Genomic DNA, 21,448 nt, shown 5'->3' on the forward strand with positions numbered 1-21,448 from the left:
GAAGATAAATAAATCCCAGATACCTGCTTCCAGCCATCCCCGGCCTCTGTTCAAGGAGGCGTTGAAAAAATAAAAAGGTTGGCTGGGAGCCTGGATCGCCGTGGGGCATGGCCAGCCTGAAAACAGCCCTCAGCTCCTCACCCAAGCTGGACACACTCCCATGGGATGAGAGTCCCCGCTGGGGGAGTTGGCCAGCCTGCAAACAGCTATCAGCCCCTCACCCAGGCTGGCCACACCCCCCAGTGGGGATTCTCACCCCATAGGGGCATGGCCGGCTTGCAAACCACCACAAGCTCCTTGCCTAGGCCACCCCACGCCCCAAGGGAACCTCCACCCTGATCCGGGACAACCTTCAGGGAAAACCAGCTGGCCCCCACCGATGCACTAGGCCTCTATCTATACTAATAAAAGGGTAATATGCTAATTAGGCTGGGAGACCTTCCGGGAGACCCTCGGATGTTCTTCTGGACAAAGCCATGGTGGCGGGGCCAAGGTAGAGGCGTTTAGAGGCCAAGAGGGAGGGCAGTTGTGGGTGATCAGGCCAGGATGGGACTGCAGTTGTGGGTGATCAGGCTGGTGGGGGGCGGGGCCATTGGGGCTAAGCATACCAGCAGGGGGGCCTGTTGGGGGCGAGCAGGCCATCATTGGGGGTCAGTTGGAGGTGATCTGGACAGCGATGGGGGAAGTTTGGAGTGAACAGGCCAGCAAGGAGGCAGTTGGGGGCAAGCAGTCCAGTGGGGAGGGGAGGTGGGAGCAAGCAGGCCAGCAAAGGGGCAGTTGGAGGTGAGCACACTGGCACAGGGGGCAGTTAAGGGTGATCAGGCTGGGGGGGGGCATTTGGGGGCAAGCAGGCCGGCGGCTGAGGACAGTTGGGGGCGAGCAGGCCGGCAGGCAGAGTGGTTAGGGGCAATTAGGCAGGCAGGCAGGCAGGCAGGTGAGCGGTTAGGAGCCAGCAATCCCAGATTGCGAGAGGGATGTCCGACTGCCGGTTGAGGCCTGATACCTATAAACTGGCAGTAGGACATCCTTTGAGGGGTCCCAGTTTGGAGAGGGTGCAGGCCGGGCTGAGGGACACCCCCCCCCCCCATGCACGAATTTCGTGCACCTGGCCTTTAGTATATTTATATAGACATATATTCATACCTAACAGTATATATTTTAATATATACTATCATATGTACAGTTTGTAAAACATACAAAATTGCATGGGATATGTATCCATGGAAGAGAATATAGCAAAATTTTAGTAGTAATTACCTCTAGATTCTGAAATAAATGGCTCAAAATGTTATTTTTATGTAATAAAGTTATCAGAATTTTTCTTTATATATATAATATTAAAAAGCAATAAGCTTGGGAATATGTTAAAGAGTTAATATCCTTGTTAATAAGGAAAGCATTGCTACTCTTATGGAATAGGATTGGATGAGGGGGGCAGAGGACATTAATAGATCACGTAAAGAAAAAAAATGCGAAGGGCTAATAAACATTGAAATACATGTAATCAAATCTCACTAGCATATTAAAATGAGAAAATATTTTTTCAATCGTTAAATTGGGAAAGATAATTCTTCATATGTGGCCCTTAGCCTCATAAAAATGCAATTTGGTGCAGTCCTTTTGGAAAATAACTTAATTCTGTACCTAACAATCGACAATTATGTAACCTTTGACCCAGTATTTTTAATTGTAAGAATATTTAAATGCTCATAATAACTTTAAAAATTATTTCTTCTTACAGAATACTTACATAAACACAGGAGAAGAAATAACACATTTGTTATTTTGATTTTTTTGTGTTTTGCTTACAAATATAACATTTTCATCATCTAAAATTTTTCAAATGCAAAATGAAAGAAAATGTGAGCAGAGATGGCGTTATATCTGTACATTTGTTTCCACATAGACTGTTTTGGAGCCCTTCAAATGTAACAGAGTATTTAAAACTGGGCAAGTGGCTAAATTACAGTTGTTATTATAAACATAGAGTGAGATATCTCTGATCAATGAGCTGTAACCCTGCTATGAACATGACATTGAATAGTGATAAATACTGGTGGGAGGATACCTGAAGACACAATCTAACTGTACAGCACAATGTTTGAGTGCATTTGGGGGGCAAAATATACAAGTTCTATTGATTTGACATTTAGTATTTGCATCTCACTATCTTTATCCTCATCTGATATAGGGATAAGAACAATATTTAAATCATATTTTTTGACAACTAAGTTAGTTTGATGTACAAAGTGCTTTGAAGAGTCCCTGACCCATAAAAAAATACAAAGAAAGAGAATTTAAACCTGTCCACCATTATACCTTCTACTGGAAGGTCTACAAAAATAAATTATAGCTCCAGTATAACTGTAAAATTTAGGACAAAACTCATCTCCCTTCCTGTGCCCATAAGGCTTACACATTTTTCAGAGCCTAGCTACTGACCCTCAAATGAATTTGATTTTACTGTACATCATGCTTTGGAATTTAGCCTTGAACTAAAGAGAAAATTAATCTATAGTTGAATTAATTTTGTGGCCTTCAATAGTTTCCACAAATGCTAATTGTCTCACCTATTTAAAGCAGGAAGGGAAAGAAATCACTTAACTTGGGAAAGATTAGAGCTTTGAAAGTGACTCTAGGTGTTCTGTTAGTCATCCTTTAACTTTGTGTTAGCTGACATTAAACATTCTAATTGATTTAGTTCTGCAACAGATGGAAAGTCCCAACATTTCTTAGCTTGCACACATGCTCTATAAAAGTCAAATCTTTTTTTTTTTTTTACTAATGGCAGATTTATCAGGGTGACAATTTTCCTTTTTGACAAATAATTATTGAGGGTTTGAGGTACTGTGTTGGATTGAAAGCATCATTTTTTCCTCTTATTTCAATTAGATACTGTGCTTTGATTCCTATAGGAAAGGCTTCTGTGTCATAACAGAAACGTTGGGTAAGGAATCTACAGCTCAACTTTCTAGTTCTTTCTTATAGTATTAAACTGCTCAATTGAACTCTTCAAGCTTTTAGACACAAAATGAGATATCTTGAACAGAAATGCACTCTGACCTCAAAAGTTCATAGACTAGTGGGGAAGACAGAGAAGTATACCAGTTTTTGCATTGTAAGATAGTATTAATCATTTCTTAAATAATTCATATAAGAGAAGATTGAACTTCAACTATAGTATTGGAGAACTTCTCATGAAGGTGGCATTTAGAAAATGTTTTCACTTTACCATGCAAAAAGAATGAAAGCATTTAAACTAAGGAACCAGACTGAACAAAGGGGCAGAAGCGGTCATCAGGGGCCAGAATGTGGCAAGCAGAGGGGAATATACGTGAGGCTGAGAGGATAGCTTGGGAATAGACTTTAAAGGGCCTTGACTATGTGCGGAAATACTTGATTTTCTCCCATTGGCATTGAGGTAGCCTGAGCAGGGACACCATCCGAGCCATTTAGGAAAGATAAAGTAATGGTAAGGGGGCTCTAACTGGGAGGGAAGAAAGTGGAGGCAGTGCTGGATAGCTCTATTTCTATCTCACTCAGGTAAATTTGAAAGGATTGATATGTTTAGAACCAGGTGCAAATTCTTTCTTGGCCCTAGCCTGTTTGGCTCAGTGGATAGAGTGTCAGTCTGCGGACTAAAGCATCCTGGGTTCGATTCCAGTCAAGGGCACATGCCTGGGTTGCATGCTCGGTCCCCAATAGGAGGCGTGCAGAAGGCAGCCAATTCTCTCTCATCATTGATGTTTCTTTTTTTTTTTTTTTTTTGGCAATAAATATATATTTTTAAATTTCTTTATTGATTAAGGTGTCACATATTTGTCCTCATCCCCCCATTCCCATCCCACACCCCTCCCCACGGATGCCCCAACCCCCTGTTGAACTTAACCATTGGATAGGCTCATATGCATGCACACAAGTCCTTTGGTTGATCTCTCCCCCCTCCCCCCAACCTCCCCCATCCTCCCTCTGAGGCCCGATAGTCCGATCGATCCCTCCTTGTTTCTGGTTCTGTTCTTGTTCATCAGTCTATGTTGTTCCTCATTTCCCCTAGATGAGCGAGATCATGTGTCACTAGAGATATACTTATAAGAACTGAATGTGAGACGAGCAATAATAGTTATGCTGACAGGCAAATGAATCAGTCTGTAGTGAGTTTCTTTCTGGACCAACAGTTCTTTAGAGACCCAATTTCAATGTCCACCAGTTCCTTATGTGTACATGTCAGCACTGACCCCTCAGCTCTGGATGGTGGACAAATGGTGGTAACGGAGGTCCGACTCCCTCTGGTTTGGTCTCGGCCGGACCCAGGGGCACGGCTTCACCTGGACTCAGGGGCACGTGGCCTCACCCAGACCCAGGGGCGCGTGGCCTCTCCCAGACCCAGGGACACATGGCCTCACCCGGACCCAGGGGCGCGTGGCCTCTCCCAGACCCAGGGGCGCGTGGCCTCTCCCAGACCCAGGGACACATGGCCTCACCCGGACCCAGTGGCGCGTGGCCTCTCCCAGACCCAGCCTCACCCGGAGCCAAGTGCGCGAGGCCTCACCCTGACCCGGGACCCAGCCTCACCCGGATCCAGGGACACATGGCCTCACCTGGACCCGGGGGCGCGTTCATCATTGATGTTTCTATCTCTCTCTCCCTCTCCCTTCCTCTCTGAAATCAATAAAAATATATTTTTTTAAAAAAATTCTTTCTTGGAGTCTCAATTGCTGCTGTAAAAACAACCTTTGCTTACTTAAATAAATGACCATCCAATCCTAGCCAAATTTACCCAACCTGCTAACTTCTTTTTTCTCTTAATTCAATAGAATTAAGGTCTTCTTGAGGGAACCCACTAAAGCATGTATCTGTATTCTGTGGCTTCATGAAACCTGAGCATTTCCCTACTCTCTACATCTACCCCCAAGCATTGAACACAGACATAGACCCAGAAGCACAAAATGCTTCCAGCTTTCACTTGCCAGAGTTCCATAGGGACCAGGTTGTTTATTATTGAACCTGAAAAAATACCTGCAGTACTTATGATAGAGGATTAATATATTTAATGTACAAAAAGCTCTCCCACAAATAAATTTTAAGAAGGACATCCAACAAAATGTTAACAGTATTATTTCAGGAAAGCATATATTATCCCCACATCTTGGAAGACTCCTGCCAGCACACTGGATTTATAACAGTGGCATCTTCATCCAGCAGGCATGAAGCTTTGAAAAATCTGAGGGAAATGCCTGAGAAAGAAAGTTGTGAGCTCTAGGTAGAGTTCTGATTCCTGAAAGCTTGGGAAACCCACTTAAAGTTTTTGAGTTTAATTACCTGAAAAATGGGGATAATAATACTTACTACATAACTAGGTTGTTAGGAAAATTAATACACATTACTAAATCTTTGAGATCCCAGGATAAGCATTGCTTTATGGCAAGTGCAGTAAATAACCTCCTGCTTAAATAAATGTATGGTATTTACATCAGGTATTCACACTAATTCTGAAATTAAATGTTATCAGATAGACTTTAATGAGCTCTTTTATGGAAATGTTTGTGCTAAATTCAAATGCATTATTAGCTAATGTTTTTGTTGTGAGGCAAAACACACTAATTTCCCCCAAATACATTTTAACTGTTCCTTTATGTCATTTAAGTATTTTAGTGTCTGTTCAGCTAACTCGACTGCTTTAATTATACAGTTCAGAGATGAGAAAATCAAGATACAAATATTCAAGTAAAATTAAAAAATATATGAATAATCTTCTCAAGTCATTTCTGTGAAATCTGGATAGAGACTCTATCTTTGTAATGCTCTTTAGAAATCATTTAGTTCTTCCCCTTATTTCACAAACAAGGAACCTGAATCCATAGTGGTTAAGTAACCTGCCCCAAGGGCACAGAGCTAGCTAAAAGTGGAGCTGGGAACAGAGCCTGTGTCTCCTAGTTACTCCTGTAATCCCAGTCTATCCCCTCAACTACCCAAAGCAGTCATGAGAGATATATCTTTTACATAAGATATGTAGGTCTTAGATCTTGTCCAGGATCTTGGTAGATATATTGGGTAGAGACAATAGTCAGACTTGATAGCACTAAAGACTGAAATGGCAGATAGAAGAAATTTGACTCTTCAGTCCATCAAATCCTGATGGAAGCCTGACCAGTGTTGCTCAGTGGTTAATCATCCACCCAGGAACCAAGAGGTGGCCAGTTCAATTCCCACTCAGGGCACATGTCAGGATTGTGGGCTGGATCCTTGTTGGGGGGTCATGCAGGAGGCAGCAGATTAATGAGTTCCTCTCCCATCAATGTTTTTTATCTTTCTACCCCTCTCCCTCTCTCTCTAAACAAACAAACAAACAAACAAAAACAAACAATAAAAAATGTATTTTAAAAAAATCCTGATGGAAAGAAATCTTTTGACTTTGTGAAAGATGAAATTTGTTTACATTTTGATAAAACACCACCAACAATTGAGACTATGAACCCTAGATTTAGAGGTTCAAATGGTGACAATATCCCACTAGTGTAAAAAAAGAACCCAATAATGACTTTCTGGGCAATTATGCTAACCAATGATGTCTACTCTAGAGCACTGATTCCCAAACCTGACTCCTTTAGGACTGCCTAGTAGGCTATATAAAATACAGACATAGGGGCCATGTTCCCAGAAAGACTGATCTGAGAAATTTGGGGCCAGATCCAGAAATCTGTTTTTAAAAAACACCTTTGATGACTCTCTAGGTCACCCAAGTTTTTGAACCACTGGAATTCAGCACAGGTCTAACTAAGGAAGCAACCATCTGCTTTCCACTATTGACCCTGAAGCTGTCAGTAGTTGTAGAAGTTAAATACATGGTACAAATAATTATACTGCATTTTGTAAGTAATTTCTTTCTTTTTTTTTCCCTTGTAGTCAGTGCTTATTTGGTTAATTACAGGTAGTAAGAGGTCATCGTCCCAATACTTCAGTGAGAAAACAAACATTATCTCCGATATAAACTTGTAGTGTTACAGAATGTTGTCCTATCCTTGAACACTTGAGATCAAATGATATTACTGAATTCTTTTTGCAAAAAAAAAAAAAAAGGAACATTCTTACCAGGAACTCAGAGGCTTTAAAATAACTATCACCCCAAAGATCATATAATTCTTTATGTGCATGCTTTGTATTGAAAGGAAAAGGAAAATAGAGAGAAGGCAAATCCAAGGTCATGAATATATTGACAAATTTTATTCCTAAAGTTTATATACCAATCAATTCTGGATTCTATTTTTTTCTAACCTTCTTATATTCCAATTTTTAGAAGAAATCTAAATATTCACTTAAAGATACATTGGCCAGATTTAACTTTTAAGCAAGACAAAGGGAATTGGCTTCCCCAGTTGGGGTGGGGAATGATGATTAGATATAAATCTAACTGAATTACATAGAATATTCAGCAGTACTGAGAGTATTTTAGTGATTCACACAATAACCATCAGGGTGCATTTCATCCCCACTAAATCATGGTTAACCAAAGCCAGACTCTACATGAATGTTCTTATGTACTTATAGAAATATGTTCTTAAAGCAAAAGCTAATTTGTCTCTCACACTCTAATAATCTTTCTATTAGTAATTTATTTCCTGTTTATAAAAAAAGTATTCTCTTTTAACATTAATAAAAACTAAATATAATAGAGAAAATAAATATTCAAAAAGATAAGCTATTGTATTGATTCACGTCTCCAGAAAAAAATGATAGAAAGAAGCAGGTTTTTTTTTTTTTTAAGGCCTTTAAAAAAAATGGGCACATTTCCCAGGATTTCTATTTCCTGCATGTAATATGGATGTTTGTTTGTTTTTACAAGTTAACGGGACCATGCTCTGAAAAATCAAGTGGCTTGTGTTGGCATAGTTTTGTATGAAACCACTGGCATTTCTCTGGGGAGAAAGAGTTTACAAATTTTCAGCTATCAGGCAGTGGATTTTAATCTTTATACTGAGGAAATATGACCATGGCTTTGAGAATTTTTCACTCTTTTCTAACTTTGTGTAATCATTTTTGAAACTCCACATCTATGTCTAAAACAACAACAACAAAAAACAGGAAACAAAGCAAAACAAAACAAAAACCCTTTCCAAAAGCTTTCCCTGAAGTTTGACTTTTCAGTTGCAACGTGTAAAATAACTTTCTGAAATGCCTTCTGTAAGCCCTGGTGGTGGGACGCTTTGTGGTTTGTTTGGGGAGATTTGGTTTTGTTTTTAGGAGAGGGTGCACTTTCTGGTGTAAGAGACAGGGGAAAGTTTTACCTGTCTGTCTCTCCTGGTTTTTTTTTTTTGTGTGTGTGTGTGTTTTTTTTTCCCTCTTTCTTTCTTTTTCTTTAAAGATTGGTGATAAGGAATTCTAACTACTTAATGAGATGGGAGAGGCCTCACTCCATTGGAGTGGAGGAGTCCAGGTGGAAGTTGATGGATTGGACAGGTAAAGAGAAGAGTCCCGCCTCCTCATGCCTATAGTTGAGTATATATTAGGGAACCTAAAATTATGTACAGAGAGAGAAGGAGAGAGAGGGACTTGAGTTCTGTTATCTTCTTAGTAGATTCCTATTGTAAGGGTCTTAGAGGGGGTGGGGGGGTTGGCAAAATCCTGGAGCCAGAAGAGAGGACAGCGGCATTGATCAATCTTACAGCTAACATGTTGTACCTGGAAAACAATGCCCAGACTCAATTTAGTGAGGTAAGGATTTTAGATTTTAGTTCTTCATCTAGATATGCTTTTACATTTTTATTTTTTAAATAAAAGCTTATATATTTGTGGTTCTCATTTACCGAATAGAATGTTTTTGCAAATTGTATATAGGAATCTCCTTTTATTGGTTAATGTTTTCTGTGGTGACTGTAAGATTTTTATTCTTTAAGTAGAATATGAAAAAGTAGGAGAAAGGGGAAAAGAAAAATTTCTGAGTGGCATCATATTTGAAAAACCTAATATTCAGGAGTTTGTAAAATCACTTTTTATAGGAACAGACAGAGAGAACAGGTCACATTCTGTTAGATACATTGAAATGACTCCTCTGTTGGGTGTTCACATACTAGTAAGACGTATTAGTTGATTGTGTCTCAACTCAGTTAAGTTCTCAGTTCTATCTCCAGACTTCATCCTAAAAGCAAATGAAGCTTTTTTATTTTTTCAAAGTAAACAGGTGAGATTTTTAAAGCCATCTTTGTTTTGAATTTTATCAATCCAGAGACCCATCTAAACCCTGAGGAGATTTCAATCATTTCTCTATTGTCCGGTGATGGACTTAGACTTTCACTGTGTAATGACAAAGTTATTTTGGAGTGATGCGTTACTAAATATGTACATGTGCAGACAAATAAATGTGTATTATAGGGTATAGGATTTTATTTAAGGAATTAATGATCTGCCTCTCTGATCTCTCCTCAACGTTTGTCTCAGGGATTTAAATCACTGGTCGAATGTATAAGAAAAAACTCCTGAAGAGGCTGTAAGGCTTTGAGGAAGTTTCCTAAGGTTGAGGGAGGTCTAACAACAATATTAGTTTACATTCCTCAGAATAGAGCAGCTGTGTTGACACTAATCACATTGTGGGGGGTGGTGGGGAGAGTGTGGTGTGGAGAGAGCAGAGAGTAAGTTCAGTGTTTCGGATGAAAATGCTTGCAGGTGAATGCTTGGAAAAGTAGACTGGGGTACTCAAATTGAGCTCCTTAAAATTCAAAACAAAATGCATAGTATTCTGATGCAGACGGCAAAGGGAAAGGGGAGAATCTAGCAAAGGACAGCAAAGCAGAGCCTGTGCTGTCATATTGACCATGCTATTGTCTAGACACCTGAACTGTGTAAATATAACAGGGGAAATATCAAGTTATCTAATGAAGGAAAAGGAAGTGCCTCTTTTCCTTTAAAACATTCAGCGGGCTTGCTTGTCTTCAGTGGAGAAACTTGAGTTTCTTGTTTTACTTTAATATTGGAACTTAGCTGGAAATGTTACCAAACAATTAAAAAAAAAAAAAGAGGTACCTTTTAAGAATATCTTGTTTCTATTTGATCCATTGCGGTCCAGCTATAACCATTAAAAAACAAATCTGTTGGTCATATCATATCTGACTTTGTGTTTGTTCACGAGCTATTTCATGTGTTATAAGCAGGCTGGGATTTGACTATGTGTGTCTGAGTATAATGGGGTAGAAGCAAATTTAGCTTAAAGGTATCTATAATAAAAGTATAAAGTTGATGTGGAAAGAAATTATTATTTCTCCTGAAAGGATAAAACTATGTAAATGCTGTGATTAGATGCTATCTGAATGAATTACTGCCTTTTATGGAGGGAAAGAGTCATGTTGTATGTGAGAGTATTGCATCCTTATGATGAAAGAAAATACCTTTACATTGGTTTGAGTTTTTAAAAACTTGAGGTAAATGTGTGGTCAGCTGCTCAAAAGCTAGCTGTTGTTTGCTTTCTGTTGGAATGCTACTAATGTACATAGAAAACATCTATGGAAAATATGGCTGAATTTCTCTCTCTTCCTGCAACTTTTTGTATATTGCCACTATGAATGTTATATCCTTCTGCCAATCTCTGTACTACGCGTTATTTAGGCATACTCTTCTGCAGTCTGTGTACTATGCATTATCTTCGTGGCTCAATTTCCATTCCATTCTTTTCTGGGTAGGGTTATGTTTAGTTCTCTATAAAAATGCAGTTCTATATTTGAGTATATGAAATGCTTAGGAGCACATGGCCCTGAGAATCCTGAAACTTAATACAAAGTTATAACATTTTGGAACTCACCTTAAAGTAATGTTTATTAATAATTGTCAATACGGAAAACAACCATCTACTATTATCACAGAAGAATTATTAAAATTGGGCAAATTAAGAAGGAAAAGGCATGCACTAATTGTAGAGGACATGGAGATGTAGTGATAGATGTCTGGAAGCAGGTTGGTATAACTTAAGAAAATAATAAGCCTCGAGTAATGGAGCCACCTGTGATAGGAAAGACAAATGATGCTGTTACCTTGCTGAAATAAAAACAGAATGTAAGAGAAAAAATAATAAAAAAAGCATGTGACTAACCACGAGAGTCAAAATTGTTTTAAAACTATAACCCATTCTCAGACTTCAAATATTTTTTAAATATTATTTGCAAGTAACGTCTATGGATTGATAACTCAAAAAATAATATAAGAACACTATTTTTCTGTACACCATTTTTCACCTATTTCCAGTTCCTTCTCCCCAAGCAGAGCTGGATTTTGGAAGCTGTTAATGAACAGGGAAGTGTCTGGAATGGAAGAGAACATGGGCAGAATGTAACAGGCAGCGCTTAAGTTTCCACCCTTGGGTTACAATAGAGAGGCCTCAAGCAATCACCGTGCCATTGTGCCAGGCTTGGAATGACACAGCCTCTGGGACTGGTATCAGAATTGGAGAGAGAGGCTCAGAAGAAAGGAAATTCTTGATAGATTAAGTTTTAGCTCAACTTTCTTGCCAAAAACTCAGGGGTGTGTGTGTGTGTGTGTGTGTGTGTGAGTGAGAGAGAGAGAGAGAGAGAGAGAGAGAGAGAGAGAGAGAGAGAATGAGAGAGAGACTTTAAAACTCCTCATTAGAAGGGAATTTTTATTTTTAAAATCCCCATCTTGGGTCCTAGGTGATGAGAGAGTGGTACTTGGGTAAATGGGTTATAGTATTCTAGAACTAAACTGAACTTCAAGGCCCATATATTGAAATACCTCTCTTTACAAGTTAAGGTTAATAATTTTTCTTTCTGTAGTTGAGCTATAGGCATAGAAATATGGCCCATTTACCTAATCTTTTATCTATAATACCAAGGAAAGAGAGATTTAAAAATGACTATTGTGACAGTAGACGCTCCAAAAATGTTTTCAAAAAGAACTGATGTGCAAATCTAGTTGAGAACAAAAAGAAAATGTTGAGGCAGGAGAATAAGCTCTCAGACTCCAGGTCATTGCCATAATTTTCCTCTGGGCTTGCATGGTCAAGGGAGATAGTCTCTCCTGTCCCAATACTGTTTCCAAGGGCTGAATCGTATTTTGCATTTGGGGGTGGTTTTAATCTTAATAGTTAATAAATGTATTATCTTAAGCTTTTCCCTGTTATGCTCCCAAGATGTTTAACACCTTAGGTACAAGGACAGTCGGTAAAAAGCAGAAGCTGCAGATTTAATTCAGGTGTCAGTTGGGCTGTTCCTCACTCCATGCTGCGGTCTTAGATTGCACTTCTTGTTTTACAATTGGTTGCCCTCAAGCCCAGAGGGGACTGGGAGAAAGAGATCTTAGATCACAGATCATAGCTCATACCTTCCTTCACTACTACTGGAAACATGAGTGGTAGTAATAAATCACTTATCCTTTACCTAGATAAGGAAAAAGCATGTTTGGTTTGTTTGTTTTTTTGAAGAGCAGTGATCCTCAACAGGGGTGTGGAGAGTACAGTAGGAAGCATGAATGAATGCCTGGGTTAACTAGAACAACCAAAAATATATTGGTTGGTATTTCCATCATATCACATACATTTTCTCAATGCAAGGTTGCTAAAAATTTTCTTAGGCAATGAGATTATTCAAAATTTAGATCCTATATTTTGCTATTAAAAGAATATACATCTGAGGTGATGGGATTTATGTTTATCAAGGAAGTGTATGGGTCAAACTGTTCTGAAATATATTATTGCAAATATACTCAAGCTTTCTTTCAGCTGGTATGATCCTTTTGGGTGGGACTTGAGCTGATGGGATAAAGGGGGTTAGGTAAAAAGCCCTTCTTTCATAATATTATGAAGTTAAACTTTTTCCCTTGTTGCATACATTTTTTAACTTCTAATTGTTTTATGTCAATAAATAAGGAAGAACAAACACAGATGCCATAAAGACATCTTAGTGAAAAATAACTTGGTGATTTCCATAAAAATCTGTTTTGAAGATAAAAAGTTATCAAGCCTAAGGGACTCATAATTTTCTTTCAAATGTATGATGAGAAAATACTCAGAAGACTGATATATCGCTATTGTCCAATGCCAATTTAGTGGACTGAGTTGCTAGTAAAGCATATCTGGTAAGGTAGTAAGTTTTGGTTCTGGAAAAGAGTGGATTGGAGTATCAGGATAAAACGGTTGACCAAAAAGTTAAGATATAAATTATATTACTTACCTTCTCTTAAGAACACATTTTGGAGGCACAAGACAATAGTAAGCATTGGTTTATTCATATGCTACTTTTCTAAACATTTTATAATTTTAATTTATACCTTTTAATTAAGTTGCAATATTCATAAACATTAGTATTGTGGAGGAGAAAGTTAGAAGAAAGAGCAACTTACCCTTTTTAAATAAATGTTTAATTACATAGGAGATGGTACATGGCTATAAAAATGAGTAAGAAACAGGTCCTACACCAAAAAGTTAACAGTTTATAGCGGGAATAAATATGTACATACATTACAGAGGACATATATTCAGTGTCATATGAGAAGTGTGAACAAAATAATTTAAAGGTAAGAGAAAGAGAGTACCTCAGAGAAAACGGATCAAGGAAGTCAACATATATATGCAGGATGCAGCTTTACTTGGGAGGATAGGTAGAGCTTTCTAAGTCCTAGAAATATAGAAGAGTACAAGGATTTCAGGTGAATAAACAAGCATTAGCAGAGGAACAGAGGTAGAGTGAACGCTGGTGTACTCAGAAATCTCAAATGGTTCAGACAAACTTGAAAGTATGAAAGAATTAGGAAATAAAGTTAGAAATGTAAGGTAGAATGACTCATGGAGGGCCATTACACATTTAATCTAGTGACAATGATAAGCCATGGAAGGATTTTGAACAGAGGAGTGGTGTAATGGGATCTGTACCCTGGCACACTTGGGGAGGATAAATGGCTTTGCTTAAGACTGCCTAGAAGTATAAACCCCATTGTACATCGGCTGCCTGTTTTGCAAGAATATCCATCACTTCTGTGGGACCTTTGGAAGGGTAGAAGTGGATTGTTGCTAAAGTCTCATGTGACGTGTGTGTTCTCTACCCATAACTCTTTAACAGCTGTGGGCCCTGCCATAGGTAAGTTGGGAACGGTTAGCCTTGGTTTGTCCTTATGTAATTATGTTCTATTCAAATATAATTATTAATAGCACCACTTATACTTTCAAAAGTATATGGTCATCCTATAAACAAAGACCTTACTCTTTATTATTTTTCCCAATCCCTCACTCCAAAATGATAAAGTAATATAAGTTTGGCTGTAAACCACATATTTTTATTTTGAAATCAAACACACAAACTATTTAGATTATTTCCCCCACAAACAATAAACACTTTCTTACAATCCAGCATTTACAGAGCCAATTAAGCACAGTCGCCATGCTAGGCACTATAAGAAAAGCAGAGATTACTAAATTGCCGTCACTGGGCTCTGAGAATTCACAATCCTAGAGTGTACATAAGTTGTTTGCAAATGACTCCTGTAAAAGCAGGATGTAGTCAGACACACCAAAAGGTCTCAAAGACAGTAAAAAGGCTTCAGACTGTTCATGACGAAGATCATATTTCACATAGTTTGAGGATCAGAATTTAGCTCAGGGTGGGGGGAGGGAGAAAGGTCATTCTGTGTAGAGGGTAGAAAATGAATGAAAATTCAAGGAGAACTATACAAGACCAGATAAAATAGCATGATATATTGACTTGCAAAGAGAATGTTGATGTAAACACTGATCTGTATTCATTACGTATGTCAAGATTTTGTAGAAACAGCAACAAAAGATGGTACGGGCTTTTATCTCACTAAAAGCTAGAACCTCTGCATATTTCGAAAGCATGGACAGTGTTCAGAATTTGAGATTCAAAAATTTGTCTGTGTGCTCCAGGGATGGTAAGTGGCATGATGCTGGGAGGGAGAAGATAACCCAAAGGATCCTTGGGTAGGTGAAGTGGAGGAGGGTTTCCTGTTCTCATTCTTTAGTCTTCTACTGAGACAGATAAGATACCTTACCCACATAGGGATTCAGTAATACGTTTTTAAAAATGTAATCTAATCTGGGAACAAAATCCAGACTGACTCTTTGTCAATTAGGATCAAGTTTATTTATCAAATATTTATCCTAGAATCAGAATAAGAAAACCTGGTTTTTTGGGCACTGCTCTAAATGCAAATAGTAACCCGGGAGCTAAATGTGAGACAATATATCAAGTATGACATTTGTCAAAGAATGAGAATTCCCAATTCTAATGGGTAAATGATAGAGCAGAAGCAGAAGTTAATGTCCCATTTAAGAAATAAACAACCCCTGGAATTAAACAAGAAATAAAAAACAAAAATCGAGATCTTGATATTTTACATTTTAAAATATTTGCCATAAATTTTTTCAAATTTCATTTCATGCAATGATATATATTTGCATTTTAGATTTGAACAGAAATATTGGGCCAAAGACATGTGTTTATCCATTTTAATATCCTCTCCTTCCACAACCTCCTTCATTACTTCCATTCCACCCAGGAAGAAAATGTAGGCAATTAAAGAGATAATAGTGGGGTAGGCCAGGGTAGGTTCATGAAGGAGGAAATTCAGTGACTTGATTTAAAGACAGAGGAAATAGGTAGGAGGAAGAACTGGGCTCTAGGATAAATGAGGGATGTCCAAGCTTGTAACTCATTCCTTTCTCTTCCTCACCCACCAAATCCTCCACTTGCATAAAGTAGGTTTAGAAAATTATCCAATATTGGCTTGTGATTGTCCTACTTTTAACTCTGTGAAGACATTAGGGGAAACAATGAATTTCCACAAACTACCACATTGTTATACATCCTCCTTTGCAGAAATAAGTAATTCAATGAAGTGTCTGTAAAGTCTTTTCAGAAGCAGTACTGTATTCTTCCCCAGATTATTTTTAATTTGGACTTATAGTATAGCTCACCTATGATATTCAAAAAGCATTCCTTCCCATCTTTTGCAAAAACAAAAAATGTTGGAAACTTCCTTATTTCATGTTTGATAATGTTTATACATGCTAACTTTCTTTTCCAAAGACAAGCTAAGATAGGTCTGTCCTGTAGGTTCAAGCTAAGATGGCTTCACGGGATAATATTCACTTGTCAAGTTAAAATTCAGTCACTGGTGTCAAGATAAGGCCCATGTTGGTTCTAGGTGAGGGAATAACTGGCAAGAATCAAACATGTTTGGAATGTCAGTGGATGTGTATAGAGTGTAAAGTGATATCTCGTGCAAAACTTGTGATCTGAATTGCATCTCCCCTGTGTTTCTTAAATAAAATTAAATAAATAACTCATGAAAGCTGAAAGAGGGAATTTTGAGTCAAACTTATGGTGTGTTGCCAGAGGCGGAAATTTATGAAACACTCTCGTCAGCTCTTCTGGAAACACTACAAAAGAAATTGTTCTACTTTCTTATTGGTGCTAAAGCCACTAATAGGTGCAGTTTAGTATAATACCCCCATGAGAATTAACCACCCCCATAGTGAGCTTGCCTTGGAAAGAACTCTGTGCAGGCATTTTCTTTTTCCTTTTAAGCTTGCACAAAACACCCAAAGGGGCCATTTCCAATCCAGGCAGTGATCTTTCTCAAGTTTATTCTTTCTCAGATCACAGAGACAATGAGGAATATGTCTTGTTTACTCAAATCAGTCTGGATTAGTGTCACTCTATTGATGGAGCCCGAATTAAAAGGAAAACCATTACCCTCTCTCAAAGGGTAGCATCAGATGTTTGGGGAATGGCTTGATTACTTTTAAATAGACCATGTGAGACTCTGTCACTGGACTAAGGCTGAGGACTCTACAAGACGGACACAGAGAATGGTTACACTGGGTGGAGTAACCATTTCTAAGCCTTAGGCCTGGGAAATTATTTCAATAGAAGATCCCAATGAGCTTGAAAGGCTGAACATCAGAACAGTGATATTTCAGAGAAGAGATTTTTCCTGACTTCTTTCTGCAGCCCAACACCACCAACCAAATATTTATCTCCAGGACAAATCCTTTCCAGTTTTTAATGCTCTGCTGGGGGCTACTTCACCCTCCTAAAAATTTATCAATCCTCCCCTGGTTCAGAATAACCCCCTCGTCCTCTGAACTCTTGTGCTTCTCTGCTTGGACCTGATCCCTTCTCCCCATCTCTAGATTGAAGGCCCTTGGAGGACAGAGGATGTGTGGTATGCTGGAAGGGGTATCTTCAGATGTTTATATATACTTACAGAAATGGCTCTTTGTGACTGACCTGTGCAAAGAGCTATGCAATCGCACACATTGTACAAATCCTGTCTCTGCCTGTATGCCATGAATCATATGCTTTTCCTTGACATCTCGCAAGTGTGTGTGTGTGTGTGTGTGTGTGTGTGTGTGTGTGTGTGTAATGAGCCCAGGTAGGTATTTATTTCCATTATGCTTCAAGTGGCAGGAACATAAGAAAATTTTTAAAAGACAGGGCAGTTTCCTGAGTAAGGAATGGCTTGTACTCTAGCAGAGGTAAACAGTGTAAAGTGTGTGCTACTTTCACTTAATTGATTACTCATGAGGACAGAGAGTGCGCTTGATTTAAAAAAAAAATAAACTGAACAGATCAGATTTTTATCTGACTTTGCAGTCTCTTTAAAAGTGTTTACTTGCTTCCACACTGTTCCCCTGATTCGTTTTGTCCCCTGTATGTCTCTCCATCATCGCCAGAGACAAGGGTGGTTTGCACTGGCTGAATAAGCTTGATGATTTGCAAACACTTTTCCTTTTTTATTTTCGATGGTGTTATTACTAAAGGATATCTGAGAAATCTTGGTCATGTTGTTCTTAAAAATGGTGTCCCAGTTTTTTTGTTTGTTTTTTTGTCTGTTCAAATCAGACACTAACGAGCTGTTGTAATTATTAAACGGATTGATTGATAGTTACTTTCATAATGGGGTAAATAGAATGAAATGAATAGATGAGTGTCTTTTAAAATAAGGCATGTCTTCTACATGGCTGGAGACTCTGTTTTTATTTTTCAGTTAAAAGTGACAGCTTAAAGGAACAGTCCAATGTTACATAAGTCACCATGTCTAATTACAAAGCACAGTAAAAAATAAAAACTTTAATTACCTCAAATATGATGGAAAATGTATCAATCAGCAAAGAACTTGACAAGCAGAAGCAAATTGGAACTCATGAAAGTGTTCCTCATTTGAATATGTATCGAGTAATAAGACTGAGAAGCACACTCCTTGTTTCATGCTTCAGTTTCCCACTTGTAAGTAATGGCTAGTGTTTTCAACCTCTGAGTGTGAGCTTTGGAGTCTGGGGAGGGAATGAAGTCATGAATTTAGACTATTTCCAAGAAATGGTCTGTAAGTCTGATAAACTACAATCTAAGTTCCTCAAAACATGCATTTGTAAGTGCCCTTAATTATGGCATTCTTCTAAAATGCATTCTGGCTCACTGGACAGAAAATTATGGAATGTAAAGAGGAAAGGACTGATTTGGTGGCCTATCTACCAGAAACAAATGTCTTACCATAAGCTTTTTTTTCTGAGCGGTTTCTTTCCTAGGCAAACGTGCTTTGGCCACAAGCACCATCATCAGTAGGAAGTGAATAATTATAGGATCAAAAAGATCCAGATTCTTGTTACTGACCTAGATGTATTAGAAACAAAATGTAGACCACTCGGTAAACACACACACACACACACACACAAAAAAAAAAAACAAAAAAAAAAAAAAAAAAACACACTGCATTGGCACAAAAATGTGTATGTTTTGTTTTAAGGAAGTAGAAGCTCATTAATAAACTTCCCAGCTAGGTGTGAGCTATCAAGTATTACTCATTGCCTTGTGAGTGACAGGACTGGCTATTCTGTTACTAGTTCCCATAAAAGCTGAAGCTAAAAGCATGATTCCCACCTACCAAAACAAAGCAAAACACAAAGTGAAGGTCACAGAGATTACCTGGAGATGCACTATAAGGTTCACCGGGCAGTAGTTTATAAAGAGGTGAATCCAGTTTGGAGACAGACTTCAGCATAAAAATCAATACTTCATTGTGTTGGAATAACAGAGAGACTTTCTGATAGTGGTTTTTATTTTGAAATGTGTTACATGTATTCTTTTAATAAATGTTTCCTGAGCATCTACTGTGTCACAGACACTGTTCCAGATATGAGACTCGGCACTAAGCATGCCAGATAAGTGTATTCTCATAAATGTATGGTCTAGCAGAGAAAGCCAACATTAAAATTATTAATGCAAATAATTATAATTACATGACGCAAATGGAAAGTTAGAGTGTTATGACAATGTAAAACAAAGGAGAATACCTATCTGGTTAAAGAAGACTTTCCCTGAGGGATGACAGCGAAGCTAAAGGCTTCTAGGTGATTGGGAAACAGCTTCCATGTACAAAAGGCTTGAGGACTGAAGAAGTATTTCACTTTTGAAAATTTGAAGAAATGCCTTTTTGGTCTTTCTTTAGTGAGCAAAAGGGTGTTTCAATTAGTGAAATATAGACCATGTTAAAGACCTGGGACTTTATTTTAAGAGAATCGGAGCTCACTCAAGGTATTCAAGCTTGGGAGTTGATGTGATCAGATCTGCAGTGCATTTCAGGGGGTAGCTCCAAGGAGCTCGGTCTCTGACTCTTGGCAATTACACACATTCTAAGAACAGTTGAAGCTTTATATTCTCTTTAATAAATAGAAAATATTTTCTTTAGATATAAAAGAGGAAGGCTTGCTTTGAGTGTAACTTTTAGATAAAAATTCCAGTCAGAAATTTGAGTAACTCCGATTTACTTAAGAAAGTGGCTTCTCCAACCAGACTGACTGGTTTCACATTTGGGCTCTGTCACTTACAACCTTGAGCAAGTTACTTAAGCTTGTGGAGCTTCAGTTTCCTCATCTATGAAATATGTATACAACATGGGATAATAATGCCGCCTTGCTCTTGAGGATTAACTGGGTAAATACATGCAAACACTGAACACCATAAGGAACATAGTAAGGAATCAGAATATGCATAATAATAGTAGTCATAACACCTACTATTATTTTGATATAGAGGACTGAATATGGATGTTTCAGATTTTTAAGTAATTTTCATGGTCAGAAAATGTTCATCACATTTAATCACAACATTGTTTTAAGTCATAATTTCTGATATGGACTAGACAGATACATTATCAAAATTATTTTTAAACATTTTAGACTCACTTGAGAAACCAGCAAACATTAGTGATGAACTTATAAAGTCACCACGGTATCATTTCCATATTAATGGCCTAAACTTCACTGAAAGTTTTCATGACTGTATTTTCTCTACTTAATGTTATCATGTCTGCTAAGTAAATATATCAAAACAGTGATTTTATAGATTGAAAATGTCTTCAAGCATACTTTTATTCCAATTTTAATAACTCCTAATTTACTTTAAAGAAACTGAAACTGTATTTTTTTCTATTATCTGGATCAAAAATTTCTGAATATTGAAATTATATCTTTCTGTTTTCTGCTAAGCCCAATGCTTCCCTGGTATGTAAAATGATGTAGGCTTATTTCTGAATTGAGATGCGCATGATTTTAATTTTGTTCATTATTACTAGAAGGGAGTACTTATTGAAATCATAGAATTTTAGTTTATTTTTCTTTAATTGAGCTGTACACAGTATAATTTAGCCATCTTTGGATCAAGTTTTAACTTTAATACATTTCAACTTCTTAGCTTTTCAAATACTATGTCTTCTGTTTGTTGACATTGTGGCCACCTCTTCAGCCAACTTTGTGTTTATTTATCTCACCTGCCTTGTCTGGTGTTGGTTGGGGTGTTTAAAAATCTCTCTCTTAGATTATGGAAACTTGGTCCTCAAAGGAATCTTGACACTTTGTGTCAGAACATAAAACATTCTGGTAAACAATCTGCCTACTGTCTTTCTACGTTTGTATGTGTTAATTGCTTTACTCTTACATATTGTTTATTACAAGGTCTGAGTGTATTTTACCCCCAACATTCACTCTTTTAGGATCATTTGAACTACAAAAGAAGTGAAATATCTTACATCTAACAAAATCTGGTTTTGAGAAAAATGTGATGCTAAATAAATTCTTAAGATGGAAAGAAGGTACTTTAACTTGACACTATAACACAAATATATTCTTGACCTTGAAAGGAGCACTTTAAGTCAATTGTGTTTAATTCTAGCATAAAACAAACTATCATTCTCGGAGGTGAGGCAGGTGGTAGAAGACAAAAAAATGACAAGTATTTCCCCCTAGGCAGTGCTTGTTGAAAAGTCACTATCCTGCTCATATTTGTGGATGAAAATGTGGTACTGTCTGCCAGAGAATACTCCAAATGAATGTTTTGTAAAGCCGGTGTCATGGAGAACACTGTTTTCTTTTCCCAGAAAGAGCTTTAGACTGTTCACAAAAGCTCCTCCATGAAACATAAGGTGAAAGGTTATATCAGCC

At 37.8% G+C, this 21,448-nt stretch overlaps 1 protein-coding gene across 7 annotated transcripts in view; it reads left to right on the forward strand.

The window, feature by feature from the left end:
• The first annotated feature begins 8,517 nt into the window (after window positions 1–8,517).
• The window catches only part of TP63 (tumor protein p63), a 157,370-nt gene continuing 144,439 nt past the window's right edge, over window positions 8,518–21,448 (forward strand). For 4 of the 7 annotated variants that reach the window (XM_008151594.3, XM_008151592.3, XM_054713829.1 and 1 more), the window contains exon 1: window positions 8,590–8,709. In XM_008151594.3, coding sequence (XP_008149816.3) covers window positions 8,668–8,709 — 42 coding nt within the window. In that variant the 5' untranslated portion in view covers window positions 8,590–8,667. Of the gene's footprint in view, window positions 8,710–21,448 lie in introns of all 7 variants that reach the window. The other 3 variants (XR_008555553.1, XR_008555554.1, XM_008151587.3) reach the window with 1 other exon arrangement.

This window comes from Eptesicus fuscus, chromosome 3 (assembly GCF_027574615.1).
Source record: "Eptesicus fuscus isolate TK198812 chromosome 3, DD_ASM_mEF_20220401, whole genome shotgun sequence".
Lineage (NCBI taxonomy): Eukaryota > Metazoa > Chordata > Mammalia > Chiroptera > Vespertilionidae > Eptesicus > Eptesicus fuscus.